Source organism: Lepisosteus platostomus, chromosome 10 (assembly GCF_059453375.1).
Source record: "Lepisosteus platostomus isolate fLepPlt1 chromosome 10, fLepPlt1.hap1, whole genome shotgun sequence".
NCBI classification, from domain to species: Eukaryota; Metazoa; Chordata; class Actinopteri; order Semionotiformes; family Lepisosteidae; genus Lepisosteus; species Lepisosteus platostomus.
In genome coordinates, this window is record NC_142620.1 from 20,043,805 (window position 1) to 20,061,277 (window position 17,473).

A 17,473-nucleotide genomic window follows, 5' to 3' on the forward strand; every position below is an offset into this window, starting at 1 on the left:
GAAACGGCTCACTGTGACCAATCCGACAATGTCTTCCAGCTCTTTCCTAGATCTCTAGAAAACCTGCAGACACCCTTAAGGACCAGGATTGGCCATCTCTAAACATCTACCTCTTTCTTTTTTGCCCAGATAAAATGAGGAAAGAAACTCTTGGATCTAGTAGTCCATCGTCATGAAATGGAATATCGCATGGTTTACAGTTGCCCAGTCTTGTTAAATTCAATACCTACTTCAGATACATGAAATTAGTTTCAGAAGTGAAACAGATAAATTAATGGTTTTCATACTAATCAAACTAATGTGGTCCTTGTACCATCTCTGATCTCTTGGTTCCTGGCTTGTGTTTGGAAGGAGACTAATTTTAACTTTGTGTTATTAAAGTTCTCTTTAAAAAAATCAATCTCGTCACATCTCATCAGATACATAATTGGTCCACTCTTGTCTTGTTAATTGGCATATTTCTTTCAAACGAATAAAATGGCTGTTTTCCACCAGAAGCTTTTTACTAATGTCTGTTGCTTGTGCGCAGTTTCAGCTTTGTAGCTCACAGAGGTGTCTTGTTCACAGCTGAGACAGATGTGAAGACCCAGGCTCCTGTTAGCACTGCATCCACGGTAGCCAACCCCATAGTGACCATCCCCACCCCTCCCTCCCCATCCTCCTCGTCCTCTCCCCCTGCTGGGCTACCCCAAGACACCAACCCTCACGCCATCCCCCGCCGCCACGCCCCTGTGGAGGCCCTCGCACGCCAGGGCTCCTTCCGGGGCTTCCCAGTCCTCAGCCAGAAAACATCGCCCTTCAAGCGCCAGCTGTCCCTGCGCATGAACGAGCTGCCCTCCACCATGCAGCGCAAGTCCGACTTCCCCATCAAGAACTCTGGTAAGCCTCTCCCGGGCACCCTCTGTCCAGGGCTGTGCCTTCGCGCAGATACCTGCAGCCCAGAGCAAGGACATTGTGTCTTCTGCGCCACTGTAGCATGACAAGGATGTTGTGCAAGCATTCTGTTTGCAGGAAGACGTTTTTGGCCTTTTGGGGCAGTTGCTTCAGCTCCACAGGTATATTATAGAGTCACAAATTCATTCGTTCCAAGTATGATATAGTTTGTCTGAAAGCCCCCCCAAAAATAACTGCAGCAAGTAGTTTTCTTTTTCATTTGCTTTTTTAGGTTCACTTATAAATTATGTAACAAGTAATAAGTGATCTCTATTAGTTTCTGACATAACATAAAGATTTCCACTAACCATAGCTGTGATGGCACCAACTATAACAGGCTTTATTAATGGTATCGTGATGTTACATTGTGGGTATTAGAATTGTAAATGAAAGAATGTTTCAGAAACATGAGTTAGAGAAGGTTTATAGCAAAATCCTTTTTGCTGTTTTTCTAACACATTAATCCAGTACAACCTTCCACTGAAGTTTGAGGGGGATCTGCATCAATGTGGGTCTGCTGTAAAGGAACAAATAAAACTTTATTCCACATTGGAAATTAGAAAGAAGAAACTCAACATTTCGGCTCTTGAGCCTTTTTCAGGTGTGTCAGGTGTGTGAAGAAGACCCGGCCGCTGAAAAGTTGTTTTTTCCTATTTTACTGTTTTGAATTAACCTTTGTTCCTTCTACTGTAAGTCCTTTCCAAAGACTTAATACCTAAATCCTAAGATAAAAAAGGCAGTATTTATAACAAACTGTTACGTATTGCATGATTTCACAAACTTTTTTTGCTTGATTGTTGCCTGGCTTGATTGTCAGCAGTAAAAATGTTTTTGCGGGACATGTAGTTCTTGTGAATAGAATACATGTTGATTGACTGTTAGCCACAGGAATGTTTTTACCCAAATCCTGTTAAATTTAAGTGACCATTTCTTAATTTTAAGATGTGTGGATCACATTCAGGTTATAGTTTTATAATCCTTATGATTCTTTGTTTTACCACATAAGTCTATCAAGAACCCATTTCTATTTACAGCGACAACCTGACCAAGAGAAACCACTGATCCACAAAAGGCAAAGCAATAACAGAAAGGAAAGAAGAATCAATCAGAAAAACAACAGAACTTTGCAGTGTTTAAAAAATGAAAGTGTCAGGCAGAAACAATTTAATCATACAACAGAAGATACCCTCCTGATACATCTAGCCCTGCTGACGTCCTCATGTTATTTAAAATTCAGTTCAATCCATTAATCGTTGATTACTCCAGCGTATCTTAGTAGACATTCCTTGCTACTGTATGTGGGAATCCTGAAGGCTCTAATTAAATTGGTTTTAGAATGTAGTCTTATATTACAAACAGCAACTACATTTGGAAAACGTGTTTAACTACAGTATGCTGAAAAGTATGAAATTAGTGAGGATTTTAATGAACTCTGGCAGTTTCACCACTTAGTGTGGGGTTTGTCGGCTCTTGGCCTTGTTCGCAGTTGGTGTGAGACCCTGGCTCAGGTTCTTCACTTTCTGTACTGCAGCCAGAGCTCACACCTGGCCTTTTATCCAGGCATTAGGGCACTAGGCAGGGTTTAATCAGCTTTATGAAACGAGGGATTTGCTCAAGCTGAACTGTACTTTTCAACTTGCATAACTGTAAATGACTCACATGGAGCTGAAACATGCATTCACTGTGTTTTTGAGAAATTTAACAAAAATGTATTGAGCTCCGTGCAGTGAGCTGTGCAACTCACTGATGAGAAATCTGTAGCTCAACTTCTTGCCAAAGTCTGGGGATATCTCTGACAGTGATTAATTTCTAGAAGTTCCACCTTATAGGTATTTTCCTTTATTGGAATTTTAAACATGGCCAGTGGAAAAATGTACCTGTCGTAAGATGTTAGCCAAAACAGATTTGGCTTTTGGGCTTCTTAAGAATGGGGGGAGTCTATCTAGGAATTTTCAAGTTATGCATAAAAAAAGAATTCTGTGCAAATTGCGCAATCCAGCGCTGCAGCTTTCAGCAGAAGTAACCAAACGAAATGTGAATAAGTGAAGTAAAGTTGAGAGAATTGGCATGAGTTGTGGGGTGCTGATCTGTTATTTCCATTTAGCACATTTCTCACTGTACATTTTGAATTCAATTTGAGCGTCGGTGGAGATTTAGAAATCCTAGGCTCCTACAGTGTTTCGCCCTGGATCCATCCATGTTGTGGACAGTGTAGAGCTAAAGCTGATCCATGTGAGACTGTTAATAGGCTGACTGTCCTCCTGCCCTCCATCCCCTTCCCCTGCCCATCTCTGCTCCTCTCTCCCCGACAGTCCCCGAGGTGGAGGGGGAGGCTGACAGCATCAGCTCCCTGTGCACACAGATCACCACTGCCTTCAGCGGCCCCGCTGAGGATCCCTTCTCGTCAGCGCCCATGCCCAAACCCGCCTCCTCTCCGCAGTCTCCCGCTGCTCAAGGTACAGCCTGCTTTCCTCCGCGTTTGTCGTTCCCGTCCGGTGTGCGCTCCTATCAGCACGGCTGATTACATTTGCAAAGTCGCCGAGAGGCTGTCCTTGTCCTAACTGCTCTCTGTTTGCGGCTCTAGTTAACGGTGCTGCCTCTGCCTTCCCCCTGCCTGTTGCTAACCCCGCGGTCAATGCTGCCTCCATGCTCCCGCCTCCGCTGCCCGCCCGCGACACTAACCCCTGGGCTAAGGGCCCCGCTGTGAGCTCTGGCCCCAGCACCAGCTCAGGTAAGGCGCTGGGCAGACCTGCAGGGAGAGCACTACCCTCACACCGCTAAAACCCACGAGAGCTGGTGTAATCTAGAAATCACAAGGGAATAAAAATATTTTTGTGCATTGAGAAGTATTTAACAGGCACGGGAAGCTTCATGCTTTCCACTCAAGGAACTGCAATCTGACAGGAGTAATGGAGCTTCCTTCACCCTATTTTTCAGGCTCCACAGGTGACCAGCAGTGTCCAGATGTTGACCAGTAGCCTATGTTTATCATTTGTTTCCAACCAGTCTCTTAAGCTAATTTTATATTTCCAACTATAGTATTAATTTCTTTTCCCCTTTGTACCATAAAACCATTTTAACAAGCACCCCGGAAATGTTTAAAAATGTCTATTTGAAATTTTGATTTGTTCAGCCTTCTTAAACTGTTTGGTTGAGCTCTGTGTGAGTATTAACGCTCATTTCAGAATATACAAAGTCATTCACTGTGGAACAGGTTCGTCACAGTGGTACAACCTTTGGCCACCAGTTTATCACATGGTAATCATCATCCTCATGTCATGTCATGTCTGTGAAAAGAGACTGAAATGTCGGTTTTTACATCCAGAAAGGGCATGTACATTTTTTGTTGATGCAGCCCGTTTCAGAATTAACAAGAAGTTTCTTGGGCTTTGGAACAAGAAGAAAAGCAGTGCAAGCTGCTTCATATGAGGTAGTGATGAATTCAATTTAATGAAAAAGAATTGCAGTTTTAGACAACATTTATTGAATTCCATTTAGAGGTATTGAAAATGAATATGAATGAATGAGTTACTAATGCTCATATGATCTGAATATACAAAATCACTTAAGTCAAAACTGTAATTCATTGTTATCCTTTATTCGTGAAGATGCTGTTAAAAGTAATCACTACACAGTTGAGTCATTAATAAATTATCCTTTATGGTACTGTATCTGAAGAAAACCAAATTAGAAAAATTGTTGAATTTGTAAAATGAGTCATTTTAGTTAGATTGACAGTTTATTCGTGGTCTGTTTTGTACCAGGAGTGTGAGCATGTATTTAAATTAAGCTCAAGACCTGCTGTGTATTTTTATTAAAACAGACAAATGCTAATTTTTCCGTTTTAAACAGACTTTTTTGCTGGCATGTGAGCTCCACTGCTGTTCTGGTATTGGTGCAGTTTAACCTTCCTTCCACATTATACTGGTTCCTGTCTTATCGGTTTTATTGACGTATTTCCTATCTTATATTTAGAATTTTGTTTTCAGTTTGACATTTTAGAGTGTTTTGTATTGATAGCAAAAAATCCAAATACATTGTGATTCTGTATTGTAACACAGTAAATACCGTAAAATGTCCATGGGGGTGAATACGTTTGTGAGACACTTTATCAGTTAAAGATTTATAGGTACCAGTGACACCTTTCCATGTGATTCTAGTATTACACATTTAGTTTTTGATGCCTAATGGTCAAAAATGAAAAGTAGTGCCTTTAGCAGAGGGAGTAACAATCAGTGCAATGTTCTCCTTGAAAAGATGTTGAATTTCTTGTTTGGCACCTCTGTTATACAATACCAGCACATGTTAGTGTCCTTCTCCCAACACAATATAACACAAAGCCCATTACTCTTCATTTTGAACTTCTCTGTTACACTGTGAGGCTTGCTTGTAAGAACAGTGGCTGTAATTACATTTGTTTTCACTGCACTTTTGATGTGCAAGATTTCACTTCAACATGAGTGCTGAGGAAGTTCAGGGATCCTAACTCATTATACCTAAATAGTCCTCCTGGTTCCACAACATTGCATCAAAACATGTTGTTGTAGACCTCTGACATTTCAGTCTGCATGTACCACTTACTTTTTGTGATTTTCCACATAAATATACTGGATAGTTAGGAATTAAGCTAGAAAGAAATGTTTCTGCATAAATATGGAAAGAAATATCAAAAATCAATTCATTCCAATAAATTGCACAGTCCTTAATCTGTTCCATTGGTTACCAGGAAATCCATAAAAGAGCATTTAGTTTTAGGGCACCAGCAAAGTCTTGCTGCTGTTTTACAGTGGGCTGAACTCAGAATGAGGCACAACGGGTGAAAGCACTTAACTGAATGATTGTGTGTGGCTTCCCTAGGTGGAGACTGGACAAGTACAGCTCCTGCAGCCTCTGCCACTGCTGTGCCGCCCCCTCAGCCCACCCACAAACGAACTCCCTCAGAGGCCGACCGCTGGCTAGAAGAGGTCTCCAAGTCAGTGCGTGCTCAGCAGCCCACACCCACCATGGGGGGACCAGCTGTGCCCCAACCCTACCCTGTCAACGCCTTCATAACCCCACTGCCGAACGCTGTGCCCATCATTCCCCCCCGACAGCCTACCTTCCACCCACCTCCACCCAGCTACCCAATGACCAACGGCATCCCCTACAGCAATCCCAGTGTGCCTGTGGTGGGCATCACACCCTCCCAGATGGTCGCCAATGTCTTTGGCACTGCCGCACAGCCCCAGCCCCAGCCCCAGCCAGCCTCCTTCCCTAAACAGAGCTCCTTTCCTCAGTACGACTCGGCGTGCCCCAGCGCCAGTCCCTTCTATAAGCCCGCACAGCCGCCGCCGCCTCTGCCCGCACAGCCGCAACCCAACGGGAACGCGGCGTTCAATGGGGCCGACAGCTGGGTGCCTCCTTCCGCCACCCAGGAGCCGACCGATGCCTTCGAGGCTCAGTGGGCGGCTCTGGAGAACAAGTCCCGGCAACGCACCACCCCTTCTCCCACAAACCCCTTCTCCAGCGAGCTACAGAAGACCTTCGAGATTGAACTTTAAGAGCAGGGGTGGAGGGAGCGCGGTCTCCCCCCCCTGCCTGCGACAGGAACTTGTGAACTGCTCTGAAAAACAATCGTCATATCTCAATACAAGTATGTAACATTATTGAAGACTGCAGAGGGGAATGACGAGCTGCTTTCTTTCAAAGACTTTTTTAGTTGTTTTTTTTAATTTTCAAAGCAGCTTCTGAAACCCAGCGGGCCATCATCCTGTGGAAACGTTGCAAAGGCTCCCCTGCAGAAGTGGGGTAGCAAGCTGGCAGGAGTGGCCCGATTTTTCACCATCTTCAAGCCTTCCCTCCACACACTGAGAGCGCCCCCTGTTGGTAGAGACTGAGCAATGACATCTCCACACCTTGAGAGAGGCACCGAAGAACAGAAATGAGCTTCCATGTTATGTAAGAGGTTTAAAAAATAATGAACGCATATGACAGAATGCCAAATTCTTTATTTTTATGCATTTAGTATATTTTAAATAGCTGTGTAATTTGACAGACGAGTTGTAAGTAATCTTGCCAAAGGTGAGGGTTAGTTGTGAAATGTACAGTATAATAACAGAGTTTGATTTATCACTGATTCTATTGTATGTACAGTGGGAGGGAGGAAGGAATGTTTTTTTCTGTTATCCTCTGATTGGGTGACGTTTTATTGTATTTAGTCTGAATTGCAGCAACAATCATGCCCAATAATATAGCACCTATATCTTCGACAGGGAGAGAGAAGTATTGTCATGGCAGCTTCAATCCATGGCCAGCATTTTTTCCTTTTTTAATTTTTGTTCCGTTTTTGTGTTGATCTCTTTTTATGGATTTTATTACTATTGTCTGTTTTATTGGTTTATGTGTTTTGTTTTTGTTTTTCTACAAAGAAATTTAAAGTATGTTTGCACAAGCACTGAGAAAATTCATCAATAGCGCTGGAGCCTCAGTTTGCTTTCTGAGATTTGGTGTGACTAAAACAGTACTGAGTATACTACAGAAACAGGAAGAGGGTTGCTTTTTATGTAGTCCTCCTTTCGTCTTGCAATGAGCCCTGTCATCAGGACTTTCTACTGATTTGTTTTTAATTCCTTCATTTTTATTTCCAAACCATTTGAGAAAATTGAATAAAAGGCGGTGGTAGAAACTGTGTGCAGTGCAGTTCTTTTATCAAGTGAGGGTGGCCGCAGGTGAGAGTGTTCAGGTGTAAGTGTGTGGGGAAACTGTGAAATGCAAGGGTTTGAAATCTAAAGATCGCAAACAAAAGGACAAAACCAGCAACGGGACCATTGAGCCTGGCTTGTTCATCTGGCTGTGAGCTATATTCAGCCATTTACTGCATAATCTGAGGGCTTCAGCTTCAGAATTACAGCAGGCTCTTTTCTATGACACCATGTAAGAATTGTTGCCTGTTTTCAGTTTTAAATTCTTCTGCTGTTAATTGTCACTTGATCCACAGTTCCTTTGACTATGAAACTTCATTGATTCATTAGTGACATTGTACATATCTGTGGAGTATTTGACTTACTCTCATTATCTCTTATTATTAAAGAGTGCAGCAGTGATAATTGATACACACATAAAAGGAAATGAGACCATACACAACACACTGTATGGGAATCGGTATGGGATGGGAAACAGTGGTTTACAGGTATCCTAGGGTGTGTAACAGCAATTTGTTCTGGATCTGGATGTCCAATCTCCTGTGTATTTATATGCTTTGCATGCAGCTTACAAGTGAATTGACATGCTATTTTTGCATCACAAACCTGTTTGAAGTTTTATGACCTTTTATTTGCATTATATTAGGAAAACGTTAACCAACTACAGTTACCAAACTCTTTTACAAGCAATGAGAGCAATTAAGCAGTAGAGTAGCAGAATTGATTTATTTAACAACCTTTTGTTCAATCCAAGTTACTCTAGCTTTGTTTTCTGGCAGCAGGGTTATGAATTTATAGAAACAAATTCAATAGGGTGTCCTTTTCAGACATTTTTTCAGACATTTTCTTCAGTCTTCGAGGGCAAGGCCTAGCCTGTGCTGCAGGGTGGCCTTCACATGGGGAGCTAATCTGGGCTTCACCAGTGAGTGGATCCACCTTCTTTCCATGACTGGGGTAGACATCACTGTTTTTACCCTCATGAAATAGTCTCAGTGCTGCTTTAAAGTTTTGAGATAATGAGTATTGACAAACAAATGAGAACTCAAAGCTGCTGCAGTCTGCATTGCAATTAAAGTGACCAGCTGATTAAAAAAAGTTTTAAAAAATTTATTTAGACCATGTAATGCAGACAGAAGACAAGCTTAACAAACAAACCATTTACAGTACCTGGAAGGAATCCTCAAGTCTTTCTGTTGCTTAAATCTTTAAAGCAACAGAAAACACATCTGTAAAGAGACTGATAACATTTAAAAAATGTTTACTTTTTTTAGAAAATACCACAAATACTGCATTATATACAAAATAACCTTTTTTCCAAATATTAAATTACCTGGGCTTATATTCTGCTGTCATCCTATAATGGCTGACTTCTTTGATTTATATTTAAAAGCCTTGATTATTTAAAAGCCAAGATTGAAGTATGTTTTGTACTAATAATAGTTGGTTTCCTCCAGCAAATTTTACTTAATTTCTACCACACTGAGGCTTGAGGAATATTTTGTTACATCCTATTATGCCATTGAATTAAAAATCATTTTCTTCTTCCTGCTGTACTACGTTGTTTAATGACAAGCGTGTAATTTTACACAGCATGGAAGAGAGTGTTGAAAAAAGTGTTAAAACTGGTGTTCTGAAAAGGAAATATTTTCTCCAATATTTAATTTCAATGACATGTTGTACCACTGAATTATTTTCAGTATGATTGTTCTTAAAGTACCCTACAATCATTAAATCGCCTATTCTGAAACTCCAGTGGAAGGAGTAATACAGTAGTTCAGATGTTACAGGAGTTACAAAAAAGCGCTTGCCTGTTTACCATCCTTAAATGCATGCAGCACATAGTCCAGAGGCTACAGATGTGCACAAGCTCCCTAGACAAGAATCTCTTCTGATTCCACCTATTCCATTAATCAGCACAAGAAATATGTTTGATCTGTGTTTTGCAGCCCTGAGCAAGTTGTTGGCACACAGCCGTGTGCGATGCCCAGGTCTGCCCAGGAGAGAAGTGTGAGGCAGCTGGTGTAAATTAAGCACACCACTGCTCATGCCTAGGAGGGGCGCTAGAGTGGATGACAATGGAAATGTGAGCCAGAAAACAGTTTAACAGTTAGGCCTCCCTGCCCTCTCTACTTACATCTCAGCTTCCTCATGTTTCCAGGCTCTGTCACTGTTGTAAAACTAGGCTCTGAAGGGCAACTAACTACTAAGTGATTCAGAAAAGCAGAATCTCTACTGAATAGGTTCAGTGCTGTTCTTACTGTTGGCTCGACATGGCTTTACTGGACCATACGGGTGGGAGCAGAAATGACATCAAGAGTACTGCTCTCAGGATTGGAACATTTTATGATTAGAATTTCATTGTTATGTGTAATGTAAATATGTTTATGTAGTTTTTGAAGATCAAGCTATGGCAGGTTCTTACTGGCTTGTAATTAAAACATTTTCCCCATGCTGAAAATCACACCCCAACAGTATATGAAACAAGGCAATGTGCAAAGGGCTACCTAATTGTTAACAACATTGTCAAAGATTTATTGTTTACCTCTGAGGGAGTGGTTAGAGACAGCAGAACCATGAGTCTTTGGGCACACCCTCAGCACAAAGCACCGGCCACAGCCAGCCTCTTGTGTGCAGACGCCCAGGCTGATGTCTCTGCAGAAGCTGCTGGTGCCACTGCTTCTCCTGGGTGAGCCCTGTGCTCCTGCAGCCTCTATCCCTGCTCGGCGTGTCTCCCCGCTGGCTGGCTGTGGCTGGAGCAGCTGGCGCAGCAGAAGCTGGAGTAGTACTCGCTGGAGCAGAGCTTGGCGTACACAATAAGGTCACAGTTGGCCAGATCTGGCTGATCGATGCACTCCGCTGTGTTAGGCCTGGAGGGCAGCGCTGGGAGGAAAAGAACAATCCTTTCACTGTCTGGCCTTTTGGGCTAAGTGCATGAGACTAAGAATGACTCTTTGTGAAAAGAAAAGCTTCTACTTGCAGGAGCCATTGAGCATTGCACAATAAAGGGACTGTTGCTTCCACTGTAGATTAATCACATCATCCCACTCATATCTCTGCCATGGCTGTACAGTTAACTCACCAAGCCCATTCCATTCATGCGGCAGAGTTGCCTGCTTCAAAACAGGCAAGTGGAATGATTCTTTCAGATTCAGATTCAAAGTTGTGAGGCTTAAGCCTATTTATTAACAATTTACTTACCTGTACCAGCTCCTGAAAGAAGCATAGTCCAGAAATGTCTGATAACTTCTTCTTTTAAATGCATTAAACCCATCATTTCTAGAAACTCACTGCCAAGTTGTAATAAAAAAAAGGGGGAATACTTGTAATAAAATCTTGGAAACGGATGCTATTCAAAACCCTTAAAGGGCCTCTGATTTCTGCACAATTCTAACTAGAACTAAAACACCAGTAACTGAGTCTTTTCAGAGGCTCTGACTGAAGTCTCCAGGAGGAGGAGCAGCCTGCCCAAGCATGAGAGGCAGTGCATATTACCTAGTTCTGTGCCCTTAGCGACTTTGACCTCAGCCGTGGCGCTGACGGAGTAGGTGCCAGTGTAGGCATTGCAGGTGTAGGAGCCTTCATCGCTGGGCTGCACGTTATTGAGGATAAGGCTGCCGTCTGCCGACAGCAGCACGTGACGGCCATCGGGTCGGACCGGGACACCATTCCTGAAGGAGAGAGGCAGGGCATCATGCAGGGGTGACAACAATGCAAACCCAGGCCAGACTGAAGGCACTGTTTCTTCCTGGTAGTCACTGGCTTCAGGGGTGCAAACGGACTGGTAGGTAATATCTGAGCCCGCAACAGTGACAAAGGTAAAACTGAGGGAGAATAGCTATTCACACATCTGCTTGTCTGTGTCCTGCAAGCAGAAGGTAAAAACAGTTTTGAAGTGCATTTACTAAACCCATAAGGTTTCTACTGTTCATCTAAGCCATCCACCCTAATCCACAGCTGAGGACCGAACCTGTTCTGCTCATATTCATGTCATTCATGATTTAAGTTGTAAATCTTCTTGCGCCACCTCATTCTGGGCTACTTTTTACACTGCAAGGAGGATCTGTCGAGCCTGATGGTTGGCAGTGCCAATGAAAATTGAATGGGTAAATCCAAGCACAAAGCAATTTATGCCATTTCTGCCAGCAGCCATACTGTATCACCCTGCAATTCACAACTGGCAGCCCACTGAAGCTCAGCAGGTGTGGGCCTGGTCAGTACCTGGATGTGAGACTTCCTGGGAAAAACTAAGGTTGCTGCTGGAAGAGGTGGTAGTGGGGCCAGCAGGGGGCGCTCACCCTGCAGTCTGTGTGGGTCCGAATGCCCCAGTATACTGACGGGTACTCTATAGAAAAAGGCGCCATCCTTTGGTTGAGACGTAACTCTCAGGTCCTCACTCTCTGCGGTCATTAAAATCCCAGGGTGTTTCTTGAAAAGAAACAAATTACCCACTGGTCCTTACCAATCATGGCCTCCTAATAATCCCCATCTATGAATTGGCTTCATCACTCTGTACTCCGCCCTAATGATAGCTTCTGTGTGGCTAGTGTTCTGGTGCACTATGGCTGCCATCGCATCATCCAGGTGGGGCTGCACCTTGGTGAAAGGGAGTCCCCATTACATGTAGGGTGCTTTGAGTGGAGTGTCCAGAAAAGAGCTATATAAGTGTAAGCTATTATTATTTTTTATTATTAATAATAATTATTATTAATGCATGGTGGTGTCATGGGCACAGTGTCTCCCCCTAGCGGCGTCCTACTGCCCTCACCTGGACCAGCCCACGTTGACGTCGCTGCCAGACACCACGCAGGGCAGCTGGGTGCTGCTACCCTGGGACACCTGCACATTGTTGGGGGCAGTGGTGATCCGCAGGTCTCCTGCAGAGCGTCACGAACATTCCCGTTACCCTCACAGTCTGAATCACTTTCAAAATTAAAATAGCTAGCAAAAACAGGTAGAAGCTACTTTCTCAAAGTCCCAATGTTCTCCAAGTAAACATTTTCATCAAAGTAACTGAAAATTATGCGACTTTCCAATTACTTTACCTCTGCCTTAGCCATCCCGCTATTCAAATTATGCAATATTATTAAATTAACATTTGTATTTAATTACAATTGTTTGGAAGAATTCCAATTCAGTTTCCATTTCAATGCTTTTAATTTTCATACTGTATGTCTTCACATGGCTTTTCAATTTTGTGTCAATAACCTTGCTACAGAATTCAGTATTTTCATGAGTAAGGAATGGGGAGCTGTGTTGAAGAGTTCCACTAGTCTCCTCACCCAGCACTCGGAGCTGTAGCTGGCGGTGGACCCTCTGCTGGCCGTTGGAGGCAGTGCAGGTGTAAAAACCAGAATCCTCCGAGCTCAGACGACTGATCACCAGGGAACCATCGGACTGCTGTGTGTGCCTGTGCAAGAACACACAATCTGCCAGTTGGAATACAACACACAGCAGCGACTGAGCTGCTCAGAGTAAGGCAGTACAGCCCAGGCTAACTGCTACTGCTAACAGTAATTAAAGCACGAAGGTTAAGAGATAGTGAATGTATGCTTTTAAGCATGGGATGAGATCTCAAGGATGGAGAACAGAGTTCTTTCTATTTAATTTCTATTCTCTTGGTCCAAAGACAGAATAAAACCAGGAAACTGTAACTTAATATAGACAGACTGGATCTTCAGTGGCGAGATTACAGATACCCTGAGCTGGTGTATACGGTAGAATAAGAATTTTTTGGTGTATACGGTAGAATAAGAATCAGACTGGCTGATTCCATAGCTTAGCAAGAATTTGTCACAGCACAGCCATTCACAATATATCGGACAGCATCCTCTCACATTCCACCTGTACAGGCTGAAAGGATGTATCAGGCTCATAAGGGACTACAGCGCATATGTCTTATCCATATCAGCATGCGTAGGCTGCAAAGGAACAAGTAAAGAGAAGAAAAGAAACACATTTCAGCTGTGGATCCGTCTTCTTCCACACAGCCAAAGAAGGCTCCACAGCTGAAACACTGTGTTTCTTTTCTTCTCTTTTCAGCAAGGAATAAACCTTCACTTTTTCCTTTGCAGCCTATGCATGCTGCCCCAGCTACCTACTTGAACTACAGTGCATATGAATAAGAGTCTTTCTGTTGACGGGAGTCTTCAGTTGTATGTTATTAACAGGCAATGCATGGATGATCTTTCTGGTATTAGATTCGATTAAAACGACCTTCCCACAGGAACACGCATGCCCAGTTCTGTCCTGCTGTGAACACGCCCAGGGATTAGGAGGTCACTTACCTGGCGGAGGTGAGGGGGCGGTCGTTCCTCCTCCACTCCACCGAGACCGAGGTGGGGCTGACCCTGCAGGGCAGCCTGACCGTCTGTCCTGGGCGGCCCTCCACCGACGAAGGCCCGGACTTGTCTATACTCAGCCTGGGGGAGACAGAGAGGAAAGCTCACATCTCCCTGCGAGAATGACCCCCAGCCTCACAAATTACAGTCAAGGATGCAGCCAACAAGGAGATTTCCAAACTGCTCAGCTCGATATCGCTCCTTTTGGAAACACTTACTCACAAGATCACCTTCATTTATCTTACAGCTCTACTTCTGGTCTCATTTGTTCTTTATGCATTCTTTAAAATGGAAAACAACCTAAAAATTCCAGTTATGATCAACTAACACACTGCTGCCTCGAAATACTTTGGACAACATTATTATTGGGACAGCACTGGGGCAGATAAGGGGCGCTGTCCTCTGTAGTAGTGTGTGGGAGGGACAGTACCTGTGGACTCTAGATCCGGACACCTGGCCACTGCCCTGCTGGATCGAGGGGTTCTGGGATGCTGGAGCTGAGCGGGCATCTTCTGCAATCATTACGAAAGCAGCACTTTAACACACATGATTAAATTACGTCCACATATTACAGGTAGAGCATTGATAGATACTTTATTGATCCCGTGAGGGAAATTGCAGTGCAACAGCAGCTTAACACAGACAACACAGCCACAGTGTAACAAATGACACAATAATAATAATACAATACATACAATACAATTAGTACAGTGAGAAGTGCACTAAGAAGAGTTACTCACAGTCCAGAACGCACAAAGAACAAAACAGAACAGAACAGTACACAAAAAGTCGTATTGCACAATATGACTATAAATATAAATGTATTGCACGGGTCCCTGGCACATATTGGACAAAAACAGTTGTAAATGGGGAAAAAGAACAGATGTTTCAGTTTACTGTTCAGTCCAGAAACAGGTCACTGTCAATGTTGCTTCTGCCCAGATGCAAGATGGATGCGTTGTACAGTCTTATGGCAGAACGCAAGAATTGATGCACAGTATTGACACTGTTTGAAGCTAATCAGTGCCTTCGTATCTCAGTGTAAGTGAAGTTAAAAGTCCGTTGTAACATACCGTAAGTGTCTCCAATCAGGTCCTTACCTGAGACAGAGAGGTAAATGTAGAGATGGTCTCTCTCTCGGTCACTGGATGCGACACACAACAACCAGCCAGTGTCCTGGGAACTAAGCGGGCCAACCAGCAGCGACCCATCTGCCTGCTGTCGGTGTCTGGTGCAGAGAACACAGCTCAAAGTCAGAGCCCCTTCGCCATTCTGAGCACTGAGAGTGGACTTTCATTCTTGGCCAACAAAGACAACATCCCAAGAGGCCCACCACTAGTACTACTGCTCATCCAATGTGCTGTACCATCTAACAATGCTATTCTTTGCTCTGGAGCCTTCATTTTTAAATTTGCTCTGCGTAGCTGTAGTTAATTTAAGTACAATTTCAATGATTGTTTGGTATGTGAATGCAAAGAGAAAAACAAGGGATTCATGACCACTTATTTGATTATTTTTTGGAATTTGTGAAGGCTGTAACATGTAGGTAATATAAAAGATTTATTCACAGATTGCACCTTATTGGAACATAAAATACTTTCTTCCCTGCTCCTACCAGTCTACTGGTTTACCTCATTCTTTTCACTGGTACAGTTTAGAATGACTATAATGGTGGACTTTGCCTGCTGTAGACAACATACTGTTGTGAAGTTCAGCCCTCAGGTAAATTCACCAGCTAAATACTAATGTTACTAATATCCTTTTCTCTTTATCCACAGCAGGAATTGAACTCTTATGGAATTACTTGTCATAGCTTATCGTCCTATAAGTGAAACAATTATTACATCATCCTGATTTGGTATCATCCTAATTTGGACAAAATTATTGTGTTAGTTCTCTATCTGATAGCATGTATCAGCTCCAGCCAGAGAAAATAATGAAGACCACATCTAGAACAGCAAAGAGCCAGTTCTTTACTAATTTGCCAATATAAGACATACAATTTATAACTACGTTCATACTATATATACTATACCTTATGCTACAGTAATAACTGCAGTGAGACGGTATTACAAGTCATTCTAGTTTATTATGGTGGTATTAACATACCATCATAAATACTGCAGTTCACACTAAAGTGTTGCCCTAGGTAGTAGACTGAGGGTTTTAAAAGCATCAGTAAACAAAAACAAAATAGTATTGCACTTAATGGGAAAAACTATTTTAATTAATATTTTTACAATCCTTTTAAATACCTGCATATTGAATTGAAGGTTCAGAATTGTTATGCTTTTGCTTCATTTTTAATCTACCAACATTATTTGTGTGCTGTATCAAATGTTTACAAATCCCAGCAAAGATTATAGAAAATAATCAGAACACCCAAATATACAAATCAATGTAACTTTTTATGAATTAGGTGGATTAATGTAAACATGAAAAATTATACAATCCTTTAAATTCCTGTTACTGATAAAACTGTGCAAGCTGCAGAAAAAATAAAACTGGAATTGTACAGATTACCAACTAACAAAATCAATAGCACTTATGAAATGTGTCCCATGAGATAAGTAAGGCTGACCATAGGGACCATATAGTACTAAACCCTTCTTAATGTCTGGAAATCACAGCTTTTGTTAACCATATCGACTACACATTCAGAATTTGTTTGATGTTTCTGTATATTTTATGTAAAGTGTAAACCTTTGTTAATGAAGTAACTCAGCTTTGCTTGTGGTACAACCGTATGTTTCTTAGTTATAGCTTTAACCATATAGTTATAGTTTCTTAGGTTCTTTCAGATTCTTAGCAATATTTATGGATACATCAAACAACTTTTGAAGAAACAGACAATATGATCTGCATATTCAGAATTTACTTCATTAATCATGAAGAATTACTTCACTAATAAAGGATGTTATGTCTGGGACACAGACAGATACCCATCATGCTCTAGGATTCCTCACCTGGGGGTGCTGATGGGTTGGCTGTCCTTTCTCCACTCCACAGTGACACCGGAGGAGTGGGGGGTCACCTTGCAGGGCAGCCTCACAGTTTGTCCCATCTGACCCTCCACCGACGAGGGGCCAGACTTGTCAATACTCAGCCTGGGGAGAGAGATACACTTTCGTCTGCCAGTGGGAACGACACCCGGAGTCGCCCGTCTTCCAAGAGCAGAACCCAACAGCATCTCACACCAGAAGGAATATGACTCGAGGAGGAGGAGGAAGTCACGCGTGGACATTAACGGTGTTCTGGCCTGGTTTTTCTGTGAGTAATTATTTATTGCTAAGTGAACAGCCAGTTGCCATACAGCATGTCTTACACTAGCACCATAGCTACCTGGCCCAAACTTAAAGAGAATCCAAAGCTTACTCTTCACATAATTTCCATATGTGTTGTTTAAACATGCTACTTGGGGAATTATAGGGAATTAAACCATACCACACAGAAGGAAATAAACCCAATGTGTCTTGGTAGATAACTGTTAAATTCTACTTATGTCTTATTTACGCTATTGAA

General features: G+C 42.5%; 2 protein-coding genes across 13 annotated transcripts in view; one reads left to right on the forward strand and one right to left on the reverse strand.

Annotated features, from left to right (window-relative positions):
- Window positions 1–7,597, forward strand: part of numb (NUMB endocytic adaptor protein) — a 72,507-nt gene extending 64,910 nt beyond the window's left edge. For 7 of the 9 annotated variants that reach the window (XM_088648691.1, XM_088648687.1, XM_088648686.1 and 4 more), the window contains 4 exons: window positions 568–879; window positions 3,246–3,389; window positions 3,518–3,664; window positions 5,791–7,597. In XM_088648691.1, coding sequence (XP_088504817.1) covers window positions 568–879; window positions 3,246–3,389; window positions 3,518–3,664; window positions 5,791–6,473 — 1,286 coding nt within the window. In that variant the 3' untranslated portion in view covers window positions 6,474–7,597. The remainder of the gene's footprint in view (window positions 1–567; window positions 880–3,245; window positions 3,390–3,517; window positions 3,665–5,790) is intronic. The other 2 variants (XM_088648693.1, XM_088648694.1) reach the window with 1 other exon arrangement.
- Window positions 7,598–8,699: 1,102 nt separating this feature from the next.
- The window catches only part of LOC148653543 (papilin-like), a 43,966-nt gene continuing 35,192 nt past the window's right edge, over window positions 8,700–17,473 (reverse strand). For all 4 annotated transcript variants that reach the window (XM_088648682.1, XM_088648684.1, XM_088648683.1 and 1 more), the window contains 8 exons: window positions 16,918–17,058; window positions 15,052–15,179; window positions 14,382–14,463; window positions 13,898–14,032; window positions 12,893–13,020; window positions 12,379–12,487; window positions 11,106–11,281; window positions 8,700–10,493 (listed from right to left, as the gene is read on the reverse strand). In XM_088648682.1, coding sequence (XP_088504808.1) covers window positions 10,324–10,493; window positions 11,106–11,281; window positions 12,379–12,487; window positions 12,893–13,020; window positions 13,898–14,032; window positions 14,382–14,463; window positions 15,052–15,179; window positions 16,918–17,058 — 1,069 coding nt within the window. In that variant the 3' untranslated portion in view covers window positions 8,700–10,323. The remainder of the gene's footprint in view (window positions 10,494–11,105; window positions 11,282–12,378; window positions 12,488–12,892; window positions 13,021–13,897; window positions 14,033–14,381; window positions 14,464–15,051; window positions 15,180–16,917; window positions 17,059–17,473) is intronic.